General features: G+C 41.8%; 1 protein-coding gene across 2 annotated transcripts in view; it reads right to left on the bottom strand.

Moving 5' to 3' along the window:
- The window catches only part of LRP8 (LDL receptor related protein 8), a 171,134-nt gene that overhangs the window by 56,533 nt on the left and 92,945 nt on the right, over positions 1–21,656 (bottom strand). For both annotated transcript variants that reach the window (XM_014870608.2, XM_014870609.2), the window contains exon 3: positions 10,047–10,169. In XM_014870608.2, the coding sequence (XP_014726094.2) occupies positions 10,047–10,169 (123 nt within the window). The remainder of the gene's footprint in view (positions 1–10,046; positions 10,170–21,656) is intronic.

Below are 21,656 nucleotides of genomic sequence, written 5' to 3'. Positions count from 1 at the left end.
AATGCCCTGCTGCAAACTCAATTGCTTAATTACACTGCAAATACAATTACTTAATTAAAAAGGAAACTAGGGCTGCTATTACAGGACCTGTGTTGGATCTGCTTTTCTGAAGCACCTCTTGGTGCTGAAATAACAAATCATGATGTAAGTTGGAGGTTTAAGTGCTTGGTGGTTATCAGACAGAAGAACAATTTAGAATGGGCTTGCAGTAGAATAGTTATGTGCAAAAAGGAACCTAAAAATGTGATTTTAAAGGTGACAATGTTTCTTTAATCCCTTAAAAACCGTTTAGTTCACTGTGTGGCTTGTATATAATGAATCAGGAACCATTTTTCCAACTTTCACATCAGATAGCAGGTAATTATGGAAACAGAATAGAACTTTAATTATGAGAAAAACATAGATTGTTCTATTGTGATCTTCCACAGCATTGCTGTTTCTTAGAAGTAAACATATTGTGCAAGCTGGAAAGAAACCATTGATTAAAATAATCAAAAGCCCTACTAGAAGCATGGACATGCTTTTCTTTGTAAAAACCAAAACGTATCTGACTAGAGGTACAATAGTTGAGGTATTTGAATTACCTCTTCCAAAGCACACTTTAATTTTTCCTCCCAAATTCATTTAATTAAATCTACTATTACAGGGTAGGTTTTTTTCATTTTACATACACTATACAAGAGCTTGATGTACTCTGGGAAATCTAACATATTATTAAATCTTACCAATAACTTTTTATCTTGATTTCTTCCCAGTGATTTTCAGCTGAAGCAACCTGTTTAAGATGCTGTTTCCAAGCATGCCAGCAATCAAATACTTTAAAAAATAAAACAGTAGTAAGTTGCACTTATAGGTACCTGATAAGCAGAACAACTTTTCAGCTCCTCCTCTGAAAAGCTGGAATATCAATAAAACAAAGTCAGAGGTGTCAGAGTCATAGGAAAGAGTCCAGAACTGGAATTACCAACCACGCCAGGCTATTACTGGAATAATAACAATTACTTTTCCCTGATGTTTTGTCAGCACAGTGGGTGCTCTGCTGTCGATGCCAGCCCAGGACAGGCACATAAGCCCCAACAAACACTCGAGGGGAGATCAGGCCAGCACAGGCAGCTCCACCTCTGCAGGTGCTCAGGCACAAATGAGAGCAGGGGGTTCCTGTGGCTCCTTCCCTTTCATTCCCTGGCTCATCACCGGGGATAGGGAATGCTCACAGAGCCCTGCCAGGCTCCAGCAGCAGGGCTGGTTCCACACAGCCGTGGGCACACAGCCCCTGCTCCAGGCTCTCAGCTGTGGCTGCGGGTCCAGCACACCCAGAGGTCTCCCAGCCTCCGCATCAGCAGCTGCTCGTTCATTTTCCTTCCTCCAGGCTCACTTTCTCTCTCTTCTCACAGAGATTATTCCAATTCTAATCAAAACAGGGAGGAGAGAGCCCCACAGAACGCTAGGGGGACAAAACTGTACAAAGGATAAAGGAGTTGAGCAGCATTGTGACGAGAACTATTTGTAAAAGAGATAATGGTTGCAAAAGTGCTCCTTGTCACAAGGGAAAATAAAGGCACAAAAGGTCCCTCAATGAGCAAACATAATGAAACCTGCCAAGATGAGTGATAAAATCATAGAAAGAAAAATTATACAGGTCTTCAGGACACTGCATGAATTCATTGTAAAACGCCTTTTCCTGCTTCCTGAAGTCTGTACTTTTAAAATTAAAATTAAAAATTTGCCTGAGGATGGTGCAGCATTGGTATTTCACCTCATATCTGCCAGGACAGTAACTCCTCTCTGTTCTGTCAAAGGACTGAATAAAACAAGCAGCATTCAGGACTTCCCAAAACTTCATACCACAAAGGAAAAACTGAGTGCAGTGTCCCAGCTCACCTCCAGCAGCCCCAGCAGCTGCAGGGAGCCCATCCCAAGCCATTTCTGGCAGCATTTGCATGGCCACAGTGAGGACATCACTGCACCAAGGTCCGGGCTCATACCAAGGGGAGATGCTGTGTCTTCCTTGCTAAAGTGACAACTCTTCTGAGGTTTTACAGGTATTGAGAAGTGAAATGCTGCTCAAAGGAACCAAGACGACATGAAGAACTCAGGGGGAAAAAAAAGGATTCAGTAGATAAGCACAGATTTAATAAATTCCAGTATGTCCTCACTCTTTTATGTGCAAAAGAAAGCAAGTCTGAAAAGGCCCTGGTGCTATTAAATAATTGTGTTTCTTATCTCGGAGTGAACATTTCATCTTTTATATACATACAAAGAAACCCCCACCTGTTTTCTTTTTTAGAGGATGGAACAGGCAGCTTCGATGGCAATTTTAATTGAATGTGTTCGGGCTGTTGCACAAGAACACTGATGTGTAGACCCGTGGCTGGGAAGAAAAGATTTTCTCTTACCACCTACACCTTGACTTCATTACAAATATCCTGCTGGTTCTCACAACTCAGCTCCAAGTTTGACACTTGCAACATGTCTAAAGGCAGGAATTGTGAAGCAGCAATGCAAATTCCAGTGGAATTCAGTATGTTAATTGCTATTTCTCAGTCACACTCCACATGGGGCTGATATAGCTGGTGAAATACTTGAATGACCAATTGTTCTTTTCTCTATGTGTCTATGTGCATTTCTCAACATATATGTATTATTTTACACACATAAATGCACACACAGTGACTAGAAATGAAATCATGTTTAGGCATGTTAATGCCTGTACAGGAAAAAAAAAGAGAAGTGTGGTTATGTTTGCAACCTCTGCCAAAACAGAGAATCACAATCTCATAGAACTTAGAGAGCTCCAGTGACAGGGTAAGATGATGAGAGCAGGCCAGAAAAAGAGTGCAAGAACTGGCATGAGCTCAACGTGTGCTCTAACGAAGCTACTCAGTTCTCTCCATTTTAATGCAAAAGATTTGTAATGTGCTGTAGTAGGTTAAAATACAAGACAAAAAGGGAGAGCTGAAACATGTCACTTCAAATATAGTCATGAACAGCGTCCCTAGAAAGGAGGCTGGAGCTGCTGCTAAAGCCAAGCCTTGATTAAGGCTCTCAGTGCATCCCACAGAGGCACAGGGAGGATCCACACCTCTCACACCAGTGCTGGCTGTGACCCTCACCCCAGAGCACAATCCCACTGAAAGCACTGCAGGCATTGAAAATCTCCAGTGCAAGGCTTAAATTACAGAAATTAACTACCAAAGCATGCAGAAACTGCATATTAAACCAGTCTTAATCATGATCCTAATCCTAAAGGAAGCAGGATGGAGTGTCATGAGACCCTTATTAAAACTGCAAAAGATTTCAGTGGGAGTGAATGAAAACAGGATCCTACAACTGGAAGAACAGAGAAACAGAAAATAAATCCATTAAAGAAAAGATGGTAGAACAAGGAAACACAGCTTCAACATACAATTCGTTATGATACTAAAATGCAGATGCATTTTAATGTCAGTAACATTAAGATAAAGTCATTTGATATTCACTTATTTTCCTCACACCATAATTCACCCATTTAAAAAAGCAGAAAAGGTTTGCTGTCTGTGCTCTTGCACTGCAGTACTACTTCATTCAGTTAAAACATTTCAATTTGCAAATTATGTTTTGCCTTTGATTCTCAGAAATTATTTCCTTTTTACATCAGCCATAGTAGTTAAACAACCGTGATTCCTGCATCCTTCCCTCAATAAACAAACAAAAGGATAAATATAAAAATCAGGTAATCTGAATTTCAGAAAACAAGTAGCAAGAGACTGGAAAAAACAAAAGCACTAAGCAATGAAAAGCTACTTGAGATTTCTGAAAACCTTTTATGTTTTCAGTAGTTCAATATTTATAGGCTGTTAAATAATTACACATACAAGAGCTTCACACACTCAACTTTAATTTTCCTGCTATTCTCTCCTATTGAAATAACTGCAAGATTAATTGTAGCCATAAAAAGGCAGCATCCAACTCTTTTATGACCACTCCTGTCTATAAACTGCACGAACACATTAGACCAATAGAGAACATGTTTAAATGCTGGTGTTTAAACTTTGTAGCCGTCAACAAAAACTCAAAATCGATCTGGGGGATGGAAACTCTGCAAATGTCCAAGCAGACAATGCCACATGAAAAAGTGACTCCCTCACAAGATAACACTGCTCAAGAACAGAACAATACAAACATAAGAACAGACCCTGTAGGTTTTTCCAGTTGGTTTTCCTCCAGACCTTGGTCAGCCCTCTGCAAAGGTCACTGCTGAGACCAAAGCCCTAAGCATTCCCATAAAGGAAAAACACATTTCGTGTGGGTATGAGTTAAAACTTTTCAGCACTGGTAGAATTGCAGCACAATCATTACAAATCCTAAACTCATGTACATCTTTAGGTAAGTAAAATGCTGAGATCACCAAAGCCATGTAATCATCATCAAAAAGGAGATGTAATTCGCTGCCCACGAGCCACAGACAGAGTTATCCCACTACTGGGGATAAACTGCTCAGCTTTGAGTTTGCTAAATTTCCTTTGATGTAAAAAGAATAATTTCATGCTTCAAGAAAAGGAACAGGATGCCAGAAAAACTGGATTTGATTCCTTACTCTGTCAAAGATTTCTCTTGTTAGTCCCCGTGGAACCTCTGGGATATTGAGGTCAGTTTAGGGTTGCTCAGTCAGGACACACCTGGGGCACCCCAGGCAGGTGCAGTGTTTGTGGATCCAGAGGCACCTGAGAAGCAGTGGACTGAGACAGGATGGTTCAAGCAGGGGTAAAGGTCCATTTGTAAGAATTTGAAGAATCTCATTCACTTAGAATAAAAGGGACTGTAAGCCACCATTGCCTGGGAACTACAGGTCTGCTGACAACTCAAAAAGTCTTGTCCATCTCTAAGTGGCATCTTAAAACCCGAGAAATGAATTAATGGTCAAGTTATATCTTGGATGTAATAAAGCTTTGACAGGGGTGAATGAACAAGGCAAAACCTGTATCCTGATTACAGAATGACATCATTGCCAATTATCTGACAAAATAATCTGAAATGAGAGACTACAAACAAGGAGAGGCTGGGGGAGCAGCACTTCTTTGGCTGACAGAAGGCTAAAGGAAGATATCATTGCTACCTTGAACTCCAAAATGGGAGGGAATAGTGAAGATGGGGCCAGACTGTTCTCAGAGGTGCACAGTGACAGGATGGGAGGTGACAAACACATGCTGCAACAAAGAAGGGTCCGTCAAGATAAAGGGATTTTTTCTATGAATAGAGGTGGTCAAACATGAGGACAGGGGTCCAGTTTGAGCAAGGAATTGGACTAGATGACTCCCTAAAGTCCAAATTATGAACCTTTGTCTTAAATTATTCCCTGACATCATGGAGAGATGATCATGGCAGTTTTCATTTTATTCTGTCTCAATAAATTTGATCACGTTGACAAATCAAAGCTTTCATCACTAGTTGTACAAACCAGTCTGGGCACCTGGAAAATGAGACTGCCACTTTTGTGCCTTGTCTTTGGGAGGATCCTGTGGCTCTAGAAGTGTTTCCACATCCAGTACCTTGTCCTAAATTTGCTTTACAGATGGGGTCCTCAGCTGCTGCAATTCAGCAGTGCTCCCAGCAGGGACAATGCCAGGGGGACAGTGCTGTATTTTATGCTGGCCATAGCCAGTTGGTGCAGTTGGAGTGTTGTTAAAATGCACACCTGTACATCTGGCATTAACATCACTGTATTCAATTCCCTGAATGATCTCTAACAGATTATTCCAACAGAGCAGTCCTTAATTTACATGTTCCACTGCATTTGCAACCCCCCAGCATCTTATCACATTTATACAACAGATCTGCTCTTAACCTTGGGGAAAAAAACTAAAAAGAAAAAGCTTTCTTTACTGCCCCTGGTCCTAAAACTGTGTATCTGACTGTGCCTGGCTGATTTGGCCTACTTTTTACTTTTGCAACTTGAATTCAATGGCCTGATGTACATGATGCCCTGAAAGGAACATTCCACCCTTCTCCAGGAAAAATCCTCCCAGGGCAGGGAACAGTTTATTAAGTCCTTTTCCACAAAAGCACAGCAATGTCACCAAACCCACCCAGTCATGCAGGAGATCTGCATCAAAGAAGAATAACAGAGACATAATATCCTTTGGGCTGAACAGAGAGCTGGGAGAGGATTGTGCATTTGGGGGTGAACAATACCATCAATGCTACCAACAACAGCATTTTACATTTGGGCAACTTAATAGGAAATGAGGGCAGAACTGACCAGCACTGTGAGAGATCAGCACACACAGCAGCAGCACACAGAGTGCCTGGGACCATGGAAAATACCCATTAAAAATATAACTGTCAAGTTTGGATACATCTCCCTGAACCACGCATGACATGTACTTCAAAATAAGAAAGAAGTGCCTGAACTGGAGCTGTATTCCAAACCAGCATTCAGGGTTTGATTTCATATTCCACTTCCATTTTAAAATCTATTTCCAGAACGGCTGCTTATTAAACCTGCCCTATTAAATCATTCCCCTATTAAATGCAATATGAATTAAGGTTTCCCAGTCTCTTTTTCTTCCTCTTAACACCCTATACTCTAACACCCTGTACCTTTCTGTACAATAATTTCTGCTCCTAACCAGGAGAATGTCACATATCTGAAAAAGAAATAAGTGGTGAGTTTATGCTCTCTGCCTTCCTTGATCTCATTATATATACAATGTCCTAAGGCAAGAGTTTGCCAGCTTAGATTTTCACTTGCTCTATCCCTTTAATTTATGTTCCCTTCAGTGTTGTTGCTGATTGTTAGCATTTGTTTTTATTTTTCTCTTGAGGTTTGAAATTTTTTTTTGCTTAAGTCGCTGATTAAATAATCTAAATCCTTCTGAGGGAAATTTAAAATTTCCTCCTTGTATAAAAAGCAGAATGATTCAGAACCTGTTCTGGAACAGCATTAGGTGGGTAACATTCATTTTGCTGGAGGTTTCTGTTAGCTCAGTCAGAAAAATGACTTCCCTTCCCCCTCTCTCAGCCCCGAGGTAAGGAAAAGGTGAGGAATCTTTCCATACTCATAAGCAGAGTCTGTGTATATCAGCAGGGGCTGCACCACAGCCCCAGGGTATCACCATCCACTCTGGGCTGCTTTTAGTGACAGTAATGAAAAACAGGGCCAGAGCTCTGGATACGATGGACTCTCCAATGTAGAGTCCATGTGAGCTACCAAAAATCTTCTGCAGGTGCCAGAGACCTGTCCTGCAGAAAAACTGAAGAAATATAAACAGTTCTTATTTACAATGACCCATTTCAAAACAAAAGCCTGGATAACCATCTCCTCTGAAATTAGTCATTGCTAGAAACTAATCAACTTCAACTAGAACCAAAACCCACAACAGGGAGAAATCCAAGAGATTTCATCTGCTGAGGATTCAGTGAAACTCATGAGATCCCCTTACAGCCACCACTCACAGACACAGTCAGTGGCTTGAAGAAAACAGTTAAAAAAATAATAATTGCATGAACAGTAGAGAAGGTGCAGACATCACAGGTCCAGCAGAGATGCCATCTCATCTATCCAAGAGGACACAGGTCATGCTGTCCTGTACACCTGGGAATGGCTAATATCCCTGGAGAGGATATTGTTAGGTACAAGCTGAGCAACTTCAGTGATTAGGGAAACAGAAAAATCAAAGTGCAAAGTTTGGGTTCTTTGAAAAAAAAAACAACCAAAAAACCAAACCCCACGGAATGTTATCTTCAACCAAGCATAGGAGATGGGGACGTGGCATCCCTACGTACCAATAAGAGAGCATAAACTGTATTTAAAAACACACCACAAAAGCATTCAGAAAATAAAAAGCCATTTAGCAGGTGGCCTGATGCTGACAGGAACAGCCTTGTTTTCACCACATTCTAAGCTGGAAGTACTCCTAAGATGCAACAGTCAGCATTATTAATGCTCTTGAACTCCCTGGATTGAATGGACTATGGACAATGTCCCAGTGTTGCATTAACTGAGGAATAACCCCAGATCCTGGCAGAGGTGCTGACAATTACGTGGCTTGTCTGAAAGCCATTGATTTTGTAAAGCAGTTTGATTTCAGAGAGAGCAGGTTTTTCTCACAGAGGTGAGAAATCTCATATTTCCCAATCTGCCCCTTCCTTAGGGAAGCTCTGCAGGGCAGGCCCCTCCACAGGGCTGTGCTGAATTTCTAAGCAGCAAAATGAGACAATCACAGGCCCTGCAGTCACCTCTTGACACAGGAAGAAAGTCCAGCCTTGATTTCATCAGGGAGAAAGAAAATGAGACTGGAGAGAAGTATCATACAGGAATGTCCATCTATACATTTTGTCTGTCACTGCATTTTCTGTCATTACAACCTCATCTTAAATAACATTTACAGAGATGAAGAGTCAGGCCTTTTACAGTAATGGGCCAAATTACAAGGAAAGCCCCACACTCTTTAATAGTTTCTTTAATAGAACAGGAACAAACTTCTTCCAGGAAGATGTTTCGTGGGCTATCTATTTTTCCGAGCTGAAGAATCACCAGAGAAACACAGACTTAGGTATCTTAGAAAGTTTCAAGTAAGAGGAAAAAAAAGATTAAAAAAAGAAAAAAAAAATCACAAAAATCTGAACAAATTACTTCTCTCTGAGGACAGCAGTCCCGTATAGTAACAATCTGAGGCTCAGGTCAAGTTTCTTTTGTGATACTTAAGATTTAAGGCTGATTTCCCCAGAGGATGAAATAAACTGGGGAAAAAATGAAAGGTGGAATGGGTAGAAAAGGAATGGAAGATGATTAACAGAGATCATCAGGGATCTCAGTGCAGCATGGCCTATCCACAGCTTGTGCTATGGCCTCTGACATGAGATGTGCAGGCAGAGACTGCAGCAAATGAAGCTGCTTAGTTATTCAGCCCCTCTCCAGACAATCAGGTAGTGGAAGTAGCATTAATGAGGCAGCTTTTAACTAAGGAGGATGCAGGGTGAAAGACCAACAAATACAGTACATAAATATGTTAATGTATTTATTGAGGTAATTTTTTCTGTAGCCTGTACGTGGCTGCAAAAATGATTCAATTCATTTTATGCAGGAGAAGTGCATTCATCTCCCTTAATTAGGGAGAAAGTAGGACTGGTACTGGGATTAAAAATAAAAGTATGGTTGATTTTGAAGTCCTCTATGTACTCCATTCTGGTGAGATCTGATAAAATACATCCTCCAACACTGCTTCTGACTCATGGGAATATTTGTGAAGTACATGACTGGAAATTCAATAGAATGGCCTGTACTAGTTTCTTGCTCTGGCAAGAACAAATCTGCAGATATAAGTAAGCACACAAATAGAAGTGTACATATTGGTATTTTCATTAAAATATCCCTGTGATTCCCTTCAACTCAACACCAGACAACTCTTCACAGTTCTAGAACAATGGAGCACAAATGGGCCTCCTCAAAAGGACATGATAAAATGCATTACATGAAAATCAAGAATTTTCTTTTTACTTACTGGGTTTTTAAGGGTGTTACCTGCCATAACATCTGTCACACTTACTCTCACCTTTAGTTATTTTACATTCCTCATCTTTCATCTGCTGCTTCTTTCATTTGTTCTCAGAGGAAAAATAAAAAACGAAGATTGAGCAATGTAGTAACATTGTAAAATTCCTTTGAAATAACAGAAGTGCTGTCTGCAGTGATGATAAACCCCAATATGTTACCATGCAAAACACCAAATCTGAGTTTCCAAAAAGCCTGATCCCAGGTGAGTGTGACACTTCTCAGACTGATGCTGATCATGAGCCTGAGAAGCAGCTCAAGATGTTTACAATTCCCTTGCAGACAGAAATCCAGACTAGACAGCACTGCCTGTATCACAGTCTGGAAAACAGGTACATTTGAAAGTTTGTAAACTGTGTGATTTGAATGACCTGAATCTTTTGTGTCTGTAATTTTTGTTCTAACACAAGCATAAATTGACAGATTATCCTGCAAGTACTGGGAATAACAGCTTCAGTTTGTCTGTGCTTTGATAACAGAACATTTCTGAGAAACACCACTTTGTGCTACTCACTGCATGCTGCTTCTGATTCATCTGACCCATCGGGACATTCTTCTTCCCCATCACATTTCCACCTGGCTGGGATGCAGTGCCCGTTGTCACAAGTGAAATCTGACTCAGCACAAGTTTTCTTTGCTGCAAGAAAAGAAGAAAGTACTTGGCATGAATATAAATTGTGCAGAAGATCTCCATTGCACCCAACCCCACCAAGGACAATACAGATTGCTCTGTACTAAGAGGATTTATTTCACATTCGACATTGTTTCTTCATGACAGAATCCTATTTATAGCATAGATGGGTGTTTCTTCTCACCAGAACTCTTATCCCTCCATTATTTGACAAGGATTCAACCTCCCATGTCTTTTCCATTCAAAAAACAGGGATGTTCTTTTTTAAGGTAATTTTCTAAGGCTTTTACTATAAAAAGCTGCTGCCTTCATGAAACTGAAAGCATGCTGCATGATTTACAGACAGGCAAGACAAACAAATATCACCTTTCGAGTACTATAATCTAAATATTAATGTTTCTATCTCTGCCATCTATTCATGGCTCGTTAGTACATCTGTCACCACAGCAGATGATCATACTGCACTCCTTCAAACACTAACATTCATTTCATTAAATGTCAACCACTCCACGCTCTTTGCTTTGCTTGCATTAATCTAAGGCTTGAAAAAGATGCAAGACATGAACTCAAGCAATTAATTGGTCTATTCCTCCGTGCCAGTGGTGCAGCACCATGTGCTCTGCAATTCTAGTCAGCATCTTCCCACTGCAGCAGAAAGAGAAAATTCCACATATATTTGGTCCCTTCAGGCTGAGGCCTCAGTGTTGATGTGACACCACTTGCTCACTGCTTTAGCAGTGGTGACTTCAGTGGCTTTTCTGCTGAGTCCTGAGCAAGGAGGGCTGGGGTTCAGTGTCACCACACTGGAGTGAAATGCTCTCTGGCTGACTGGTATCTGCCTTTGTCAGCCACCAACTGACACAGGAAGTGCTGGCAGGGAGATTTGTCTCTTCCCCCTGCAAAGCTGCTCACAACCTAATAGGATCACAGGAAAATTCAGGTAATGAAGGACCTCAGGAGGTCACCAAGTCCAACCTCCTACTCAAGACAGGCTCAGCTCTGAGGTCAGAGCAGGCTGTTCTGTGTTTTATCCAGTCTGATAGAAAAGAACCCCAAGATGGAGCCAGCACAACCTCCCTGGGCAATCTGTTCCACGGGTGACACCTGGGCTTGCCAAGCCATTCTCTCTTACAGGTCACATACACACATATTGCTACATCAATACTTCTTCCAGCAAACATTTTCAAAGCATTAAACACAACAAATAAGCCTCTGGGGTTTGATCTTTTACTTTCCTTTCTTGTTTTCCTCCATGAGCTGCTGTCAGGAAGGAGTCATGTTAAATATCCCTCATGTGCCCACACAGGAAACACGGAGCATTTCTGTGTGAGCTGCTGGAGAGACCTACACAGCTGAAATAAAGCACTCATTTTCTATCACACAGAACGTGAAGCTTCCCTGAGCAGACATCCAGCAGGAAAACACTGCAAAGCACCACTAAGCAGCTGTACAATCTCTCAGAATGCACTTTTTAAAGAGAACATACATTTACTCCCCTTCTGTTGCTAAATGAACCAGGTTCTGGAGAATGAAGGGGAGGAAAAAAAAAAAGACAATTTTCAATTTTCTCTTCAGCCATTCAGAAACATCTTATGGACTAATATAGGCTAGAAAAGCCATTTCCATATAACCAAGACACCAGTCATACTAAGGATCATCCAAAGACATTACATATCTGTTATCAGAGGGAAAAGACTTTCTCCTGAATATCTCCTTTTAGAAATTCAAAGCTCGTGAAACTGACTACTAGACATCACTTCTGGGGTATTTAATTCAAGTTTTAATGAATCTGATGTATTTAATGGCCAGAAATGCTGATACTGATATCTATGCATAGCTGAAATGAGAGCACTCTCTTGCTTGCTGGGAAGTTCACTGGGTAAAATGTTGCTATCTGCTCTTAGGGGAAGGTCATGGCATCTAAAAATTAAACAAGCACAGCTCCATCCAGAAAGAAGAGAACAGTGTAATATTGTAGACATTAGAAACCTGATTTTTAAAATGTATTTTGCTTTCTACTTGCTCTCTCAATGCTCTAATATCTTGCTTTCCACAGTAAAACTGTCCTTTAACTTATTCTCTAGAGATCCAAACAGCCATAAAACTACTACTGTGCCTTGAACAAACCTCTCCTTCTGCCATCAGTCTCACAGTTTGATATATTTCTGGGACATGGGGATGCAGGAGCAGGGGCCAGTCCCAGGGAGGAGTGGCAGGGTCACCCCCTTTGCATGGCCAGTGGTGCAGATGGTGGCACCCATGGCTTTGTCCCTTCCCTGCTCCTCATGCACCACAATCTGTTCCTTGCTAGGGCTCAAAAAGAGCAGCAGAGCATCGCTGCCAGTCCTGGGGTGTCCCCTGGGAGGGGTTCATGTGCTCCCTCCCTTCAGCAAAATGAAGCTGGCACAGCCACTCACCAGCAGTGGCCAAATGCAGAAATGTCACCGTGTCCCCGCAACCTCCTGAAGGACCAACAGTCCCATGACAAAAATCAGCAGGATATAAAAGTGTTTGGTCTTTGTTTGAATCTAAATTGTCTAATCTCTTCAAAGAACAGGATTAAGAGAGGGGGAGCTCAAACTTTTTTATGATTCTTATATTTACTTCTGCTATTTAAAAAATTTTTTGCTTTTTGTTATTTCTATTTAAAATATTATAATTTATTTGCAATTATTTTTTATTACTATTACTCTCCAGCACTGGATCAGAGCTCTGCAGACTGTCTCAATTCCAATAACTCCACTTTCTCTTGCAAACAGCAACCCCAATTATTCAAACTGCAAGAATACTGAAGCACTGTTTCATTTCTCACCTCTAACACAAGACTGGAATCACTTTATTTCCAACCAGATTTACCTTCTGGCGCTCAATCCTCATGTCTCTGGGATCACAATGCAGGCAGGGAGCAGTTAATTAAAATATCAGCTCTCTGTTTTTTCCTTCCTTTTTCTTTTTGAAGTCTGATAACTTTTTATTAATCTCCCGTGTTATACACCTTCCTTCTATCAATAATTCATTGAGTCTCACACCATAAATTGCCAGTGGTGCATTAAAATGTAAAATAAATAAATACATCCCTTTTAGACAACGGGGAGGACACGGGTTCATTTTATGGTTTCACCTGGCTCAGAAATAGTCGAGCAAAATTAATTGTACCCCTGAGATCCATTTCCTTTGCCGTAAGCAGCCCAGGCAGCTCTGCTCACAAATGAACATAAACAAACAGAGAGCAGGCACAGCATCCCTGAGCCTCTGCTCCTCAGGGACACAGCGATGCCTGGAACGGGAAGAGAGGCGGCTCCCGAAGCTCCAGAGCTTCCATCTCGTGCCCTGCTCGGCTGCACACGGTGACACCAGAGAGCCTGCCTCTCTTGGGACTCCTGCTTCATTGGCCTCTAGCTCCTGATGTTTCTTCCCCACAAGTGCAGGTGGACAGATCTGTCAGAAACTCCACTGGCTCTGCTGTGACCACGGGCAATGAGCCCTGCCTTGGGCAGCTCTCCAATGGAAGCCTTGGTTAAAGTCAGGTATTCCTGCTTCTCTTCTCCCAGAAAGAAAGGCAGGGGAAGAAGGAAAGGTTTCAAACTTACTCAGAACTGACAGAAAAATACCCTAATATGCTGAATTTTAAATAAAACCACATCAAACCCAACATGGCCCCTCGTTTTCCAAAATGTCCTTTTCCATTCCATTATTTACATCTCTTACCCTGAACTGCAAGTAGGGAGTCAGGGGTCATCCCTGCAGCAAATTAAAAGCAGGGAACCCAGGGAGAGTGGTTTAGAACATGAACATTTACAGAGTGAATTCATAAAAAAGCAGTGACTGGGGACATGTTTAATTAGACTGAAGGGAATAAATATACACTGAAAGTAACAAGCCTTGTACTGGCTAGGAGCAGGGACTGGATTATAGAAATGTGACTTCCAAAAATATCACCTTCTGAAAGATTAAATTCCCTGACCCTAACCCAAACAAGGTATGTGAATCTAATGGAAAAGTCCAGGACTTATTCTTTTTTCCTCTTTCTAATAAAACCCAACATCCTCCCACTACCCTCAGTCACTTCATTTAACCTCACTTAACTTTTGACTCAGTTTTAGAGGCTTTACAATGCAGGTACATCTTTGCAGTTACTCCTTATAAGACACCAGGCCCTCCATGATTCAATTTCCAATTCATGCCTTGTTTATTAATATTTTGCACATCTTTAATATTAAGTAATACTCAGCTCTAAAATAGTTTCATTTCTTGCTACTCCCAGTTTCCCCAAACCAACAGCTAAAAAGCAGAATGAACACATTTCCTCTTTTTTAAACAGTTCTATGTAGCTGTTCAACAGCAGCAGTAATACAAAAGCACATTAAAAAGCATATTTTCTTACTACAACTTGCCTGTAAAGGACACTTGAAAATGAAGGAGTTTTTTTCCCCATGAGACAATGAACCCTACATAGTTCTAACACTCTAAACACAGGATTTTTAGACAAAAGATTTTGTACAAACTCTGGGTTGTGTGTCCAGAGCATCCTTGAGTGTTAACCCACAAAGACCCTACAAACAGTGCCCTCTCCCCATTTTCTCCCCTCAGTAACCCTTGGCCAATTTCCACCACTTCTAAAAGAGGGGAAAGATGTGGAAAATAAGTCTGATCCCACAAATTTTATAAAATTTGGAGCTGAATAAAGAACAATCTAAATCACAGCTCCACAGAGGGAGATAAGAGCAGAAAGTGGCCAAAGGGCTGATCTGGTCCAAGGGTTGCCCAGACTCTGCATCTCATCCCAAGGGGGGTTTATGGCAGAGGGAAGGTGGCAATTAGGGATTAAAAACCCCAGACACCAAACTCATTGAAAACTGGTTTAATTTCTTCCACTATCCTCACTCCTTTACGCAGATCCTGTTCCTATTTTAATTTCTGAATCAACACCAGACTTCCCATCAAACTGTGTATCTGCTCTCATTTGCAGCCAATATTCAGTCTTCTAGCAGAAAACAGTTTTACCCAAGCTGCTGTAAAACGTAAGAAAATACAGTAAAAAACCATACAATGAAAGTTTTGCTCTGATCCTTCTGCAGCAATTAAATAGCACAGCCCAGTAGGATGTGATAATGGGGAGATGATGGTAGGCCAGACACTGAAATTCACAAAACATTTCATGCTGGGGAACTTCAATGGCAACTTTGATCAGTGTTTTATCTGAGCCCCTGACAAGGCTCCATATGAGAACAGAAGCAGCACTGCAGAGCTGAGAGCTAAAACTCAACCCATCAGCACCACCCTGCCCTGAGAGTGCCAACCACAGCTCGCTGGGTAAAGGGACAGGAGCCAGCTGCTCCCAGAACAAAATACATCATTATTATGGGTCACTCTGCACCTCCTAAGGACCTCCATCAATCCAGTCTCAGAGTGAGTAAAACATCCCAGCTCCATCACTGGCTTGGCCCAATGAGGTTTTCTGCTTCCCAGAGAAAGGTAAGGGCTGTGCTCATGATTCAGCTCGAGAAAGCTTCTGGGCTACACAAAACTCAACAGCAAACAGTTGTTTTCAGTTTATAACCTCAGTCAGCTCCTGAATCACAAACACAGCCATCAGGACATTGCAAATGTCACTCCCAAACAGAAATTCCCAGCAACAGAAGAAAACAATTAAAAAAAAATAATTTGAAGTTATGCTCCCACAAACTTGATACATACTCCCAAACTCAGAAAGCACTTGGAGCAGGACTTGAGCCCTAACCACACACTTTGACAGCATCTCTGCCCTTCAAAAAGAATCTGTGCTATTGATCTCCAATCCTTTGATCAGGTTTTATACCCCAAGGATGTCTTAGTTGTTCTTAAGGAGATCTGAAAATCCTAACCAACATCTGCAGCCCGAGTCCTTTCAGTGGCTGCTGTTGATTTTGCAAAGGAGGAAATGTCACAGGGAGTGTGGACAACCCGTCCCAGAGTGGTTTCCTGCTCCCAGCAGGTGCTGCATTCCCTGCTTGTGCTGGGAGCCTGACTCTCACAGCACCTCTGCCACAGCCATCACTGCCAAATCCTTGGCATGGGAATCCCAGCAATGTGCTGGTTTGAAGCCATAAAAGAGAATATCTCAGAATTGAAATATCAGAAAATCCTAGTGGATGTGGATCATCAAGTCCTTTCAATTTCCATACAACTAAGGACACCTTGAAGTAATAAAAGGGAATATTTAACCATTCTCTGAATCTGGCCACTTCTTTTGACGCTGCCATCTCAGCAGGCAATTACTTTTATAAAGCAAGATTAATCAGATCCCCTCAAAGAGCCAGTGCTCAGGCACAGACCATGGTCCCTTTGATACTCCACATGAAACACATTCTAAAGAAACCTCTCCCCAAGACCCCCTGAAACAGCCCCAGAAAACAACGCCCCATTGACAGAAGCCCAGTCAGAGGCTCTGGGGCTGCCTGAAGCTGCTGCTCAAGTAACCAAAACATGCAGCTGAAGCCCCTCAGATCAATCAAATCAAACAAATGACTTTAAAAGAAGAAAAAGAGATGTCACCTCTGATTTTTCAGTAGTATCAAAGGTATCCACTTTTTGGGCATTTTAAATGGTAATATGTATAAGTCTCCCATTTAGAGTTATTTAAATCTGTTTTCACGTTTAATATTGAATTTAATGTAAGAAAAATGGCAGAACCTAATTGAAACCTATGAAAAGCAGAAACACTGAAACATTATTATGTACGAAGTTAAAGTGACTTCAACTAACAAATACACGCCTTTCTTCCTAAATTTACTCATGTAAATCAAGGTAAACTTGAACAATATTTTTCCCCAGCCTGTCCTTAGGTTGCTATTGTCATTTCAGTCTTTAAGAAGGGGCTGTATGCTCAAAGCTTGCTCTGCTTTTTACCAAATATATAAGTTGGTCTAATGAATGCAGCACTTGTCCCTACAAATCATGTTTCACCAATAGAAAAAGCAGGATTCCTCTTCTTCCCTGAAGAGAAACCAAGGACAAAGAGTCCACTTGGACTGATGTGCTCCTTGGAGGACATTAGAGGTCTGTCAAACATAGTGCTTGGTATTCAGGACAACTTCTCCTTGCAAGTTTGAAGGCTTAGCTGGGGCTCTGGGGCTTTGTCCTAGGGAGCTTCACATCTGGGAACAGCCCAGGCAGAAAGCTCAAGTGCCCTTCAGAGGAACGTGCCCCACACTCCTTCAGGCAAGGCTCCCTCCAACATCTGCTCCCTCCATTCTTCCCTCAGCTTTCTCCGTTTTTTAAAAAATCCACTCATAAGTCATCTTTTAAGCTGTAGAAAGCCAGGTTTTGTGACAATTTCCTCATTTTTATTCTCCAGGACACACCATCACCTCAATGTTCAAGTTTCTGGAATTTAAAAAAACAACCAACAAACCCACAAGAAAACCAATCATCTTTCCCCACGCTGTACTTGTAAATTGGAAAATCATGTCCTTCTGCAGAGGAAGGGGAAGAACGGACAGAGTTTCCTACCAGCATCTGAAATAAATTCCATCTTTGCTCAGAACCAGGCTGACAGCCCTGTCCAGCCTGCAGTCACCTCTGGATGCTACCAATCAACCTCACTGTTGTGACACTGCACAGCAGGACTGAAAAACCACCCACCACTCAGTGTCAAAACATGCCACTGACAAAATCTCACCGAGGCTCTTCCTCATCCAGCAGCAACAGTGACAAGAAGGCTGCCAAGTGCACAGACAAGGTTTGCTTTCAGTAAATGGATTTTTTTCTTACGACAAAGCCTATACAAGGTAGCACTGAATGGAAGGGGTATCAGAAAAGTTGCTCCTCTTAAGGGATCGGAGCACTTGAAAATGCAGGAGTCACATCCTCCCTTACAGGTTCACAGACACAGAGCACGAAACGACAGCAGAGCTGTGGCACAGCCAAGGGCCTGCCCACGTCTTTGCTCCACGGCCGACGGCGCGGTCTCAGCTCAAGTCAAGATTTCCTGTGTGTGCAAAAGAGCAGCCACCGCTCTGCTGTGGAAGCTGAACGTGCTTCCAGAACTCCATATTGCTGCAGTCATGACCTTTTCAAAGGATTTGCTATGCTTCGACTTTCCAGTTTGTTTCTAAATATTTCTTTGACTGAAGCTCATCCACACTGACTTTTGCTGACAGAATTGCCAGATTTGTCTGTCTCTGGGTTTTGTTTTGCCTTCTTTTAACAAGCAAGACATTGTTGCACGACAGAAGCTCTTGGGGTGGTAACTACATGTATGTTATTTCACAATGAAGGACATCCACAAATTCCTCAAGAGGCACTTAGTATTATTCTGTCTTTCTGTTTCTGGGAATTGAACACTAGGGGCCATATTCTACCCTGATGAAACATCCCCAAAGTCCGTAACAATTACTGGTCTCAGTAGTCTCTGTGCAAAATTGGTCTCAGATATTTTTATGACACCCTGTGATGTCTGTTTTCAGTACAGGTTTTATAAACCTCAGCCTACATCAAAGCCTCTGATGACAAAAGTCCCTCGTGCCCTGAGTCAATGCCCCCATGACAAAAGCCAGGATTCCTGAGGACAAAACAGACTGAAAACTATTTTTGAGAGAAAATATAGTAAGACAGAAAAGCAGAAATGGTTGAGTTGATGGAGCAATTTTAGTTCCCACCTACACATATGCCCATAGCTTATCAGACAGGTACCAGGGAAAGAGAACAGCCATATTTTATGGATAAAATTGCCTTCAGTTATTCAGAAAATTAGAGAAATGAGGCTAAGGCATGTGAGCACAGACAGAGAAAAGAAACAATGCGAATGCAGATCCTTTCACCAAGTGAGATATAAGAAAAACACAGGCTTCCCTACACAGTCACTGCTCTCTGTTCAGTTTGATGTTTTTAAGTATGATTCCTTTTTCATAGATAGTGGTAAAAAAATCTCCAAGACCAGAGGAGAGGATAGCAAAGAATACCCCTGTAGCCTGATGTGCCACCTTTTCTTACCTGGCTCACGCTGTCACATTGAAACGTGACAACACTGGAGTTTACAAGTGCAGAATTTGCCTTTCACAGCTTGGACACAGCATTTAAGTTCTTGTTGCCTGAATTTAGTGTACACACCACGAGGTTAAAGAGCACCAAACCAAAACACGGCACCTCCAGCAGAATTTCACACCGAGTTTGCATGCAAACCCAGGGGCCCTAAACCCTGCACAGAGATCCAGGGACGATGAACTCTGTCAGGCTTTCACTGCACGATCTGGGGTTCAAATCAGCATCAGGCATTTCTGGCAAGCCTCAGGACCTGGCTGCACTTTTGTCACTGCTCTGTAGGGTCTGCCCTGCCATAGCTGTGTGAGCTCTGTGGCTCAGCCCACTTGCCTGACACAGGCAGCGAGAGCACAAAACATCTGTGGGGAAGCAGCAGCAATTTCAGCAGCCACCTTTGCCACTGAGAGCAGAGCTACACACTGGGGGTCCCCAGAACTGCAGGCAAAGTCACTTCCTCTGCAAATCAGCCTTAAAAACAGCAAGAGAAACAAACACTGTTTAAATCCTGTTTTGCAGAACTTGGCCTGGGTCCAGGCTGCATACTGATCCTTACAACTGTGTGGAAAAACAGTAACCTGATATTTACACCTGCGAGCTCTGTGTTTGTAAGCACGGTAAAACACACGTGCAGGACATTCCTATACACCAGCATTATGTTTCCAAAAATGTGGTAATGACTAATAGCACAAGTATCTCTGACCTGTCATATAAATTATCCAAATCTAAGGACATGCTGGAAACCCATCAGAAGTCAATGCAAAGCTCCCAATTTTAAGGTAAACAAGGAAAGGGAAAAAAAAGGAAAAAAGCAGAGGCTTGTCAAGAGCCAGGATCAATGGCCTAAATCAGAGATTTGAAGACTCAATCCATTCTGCAGTGGCAAAACAATGCCTTGTGTGGGTATGAAATAGGGAGAGGGGATACAAAAAGAACTGTAACAGACCTGAGATGCCTGAGGAAGTATTGCTGGTCCAGTGCACAAATCCATGTGGGTGGACAGGAGGGAGAGACAATGAGGATTTGTGCTCTCAATTAGGGAATTACATGGGCAACAACACACCTGAGCATTCTGTTTGGAAGCCAACAGCAAGGGGAATGAAGCTGTTATTTCTCTTGGTTCTGCTGCATTTATGCATTTTTTATTAAAGCAGCAGTGCCTTTTTGTCAATTTATACATGGTCCAGTTGCTTAATGTTGGATCGATGTTTGCTCTTTTTCATCTGGTTCTACTTTAATCAATAAGTTGCAGGGTAAAATATGCAAGAAATGCTCTGTACAGTTAAGAAAAAACCCCATGTGCCATGGTTTACTTTTTGGGAGGCTAAAATATTACAATTAAAATACCTACTGAAGTGCCTTAGAAGTACGAAGAGTCAATAACACAAAAAGGAACAGAGATTTTTCTGCAGATTTAAATCTAGTGTTTTCAGCTTAGTTTCCACTTAGTTTCCACTTAGTTTTCCACTTACTTTATTACTAACAAAATGATGGCACTTTTGAAGTAAAATTCTTTTCCCAGGGTTATTTTAGAAAGTTCTCCTAGGCCTAAGTATGTGACTCCATCAGACGCCTAAAATAGAAATGGAAAACGGAAAGTAACAATTGGAATGCCACAAAAACCAAAAATAAACACGGAAACCCCTTATGCCATAACAAGCACTACTGAAAGCTTTCTTAAATCATACCAATAGCTATAGTAAAAGAACTTAAAGTGAATTAACTGGGCAGCAACACATTGGGAATGCTCAAGATAATAAAAGAAAGAATAGAGCCTGGTTGTTAATGATCTTTAGACAGAGCAGTGCCACAGATGTCCGTGTGCATGCACCTGTGCAGACACCTTTTCTACAGCTCTGTTAGCTGCTCTCTAAAGAAGACATTCATTGTCTCCAACGACTAATTGGCCAGGAATCTCGCTTTAAGACCACTGAATCAGAGCCCTGGGAATTGTAAGGGATCGCACACAAAAGCATTTTCGAGCCTGTCTCCAAAGGCAGCATCGTTTCAGACTGAACAGCAGGTTCATCCTCTGATCCAAGTCTGTTGCGGCGGAACAGCGCCAAACAAATGTCTGTTACTGCTGTGCCAGCGAGCGCGAGCGGAGCGGCTCCTGCATTGCATTAAGGCAACGGCTCAGGTTAAGAGTTGGGCATCGGTCACGCAGCTTCCCCAGTCAAGCACAAACCTCTTCACCCATCACCCTGTGTTGTCAAATGCTTTTATGCATTGCAGTATTAAATACTTGTATCCTGGGGATGGGAACTGAATAGGAACAACATGGAAATTATGATTCATGCAACCATAGCCTTTAACCTATTAACAAGTATGACCAAGATACTTATTTGGAGCTCTCTAATCATCAAGGCAAGAAGACATCAACAGCAACTGTGTCACACTGACAGGGCCTTCAATGGCAAGTGTGGTTCAAAGGTCCATAGGAAACACAAAGAAGCTTTGTCTTTTGATGTAAAG

The sequence above is a fragment of the Sturnus vulgaris genome, chromosome 9, assembly GCF_052056855.1.
Source record: "Sturnus vulgaris isolate bStuVul1 chromosome 9, bStuVul1.hap1, whole genome shotgun sequence".
Taxonomy (NCBI): domain Eukaryota; kingdom Metazoa; phylum Chordata; class Aves; order Passeriformes; family Sturnidae; genus Sturnus; species Sturnus vulgaris.
This window is presented reverse-complemented; position numbering and strand designations above follow the sequence as displayed.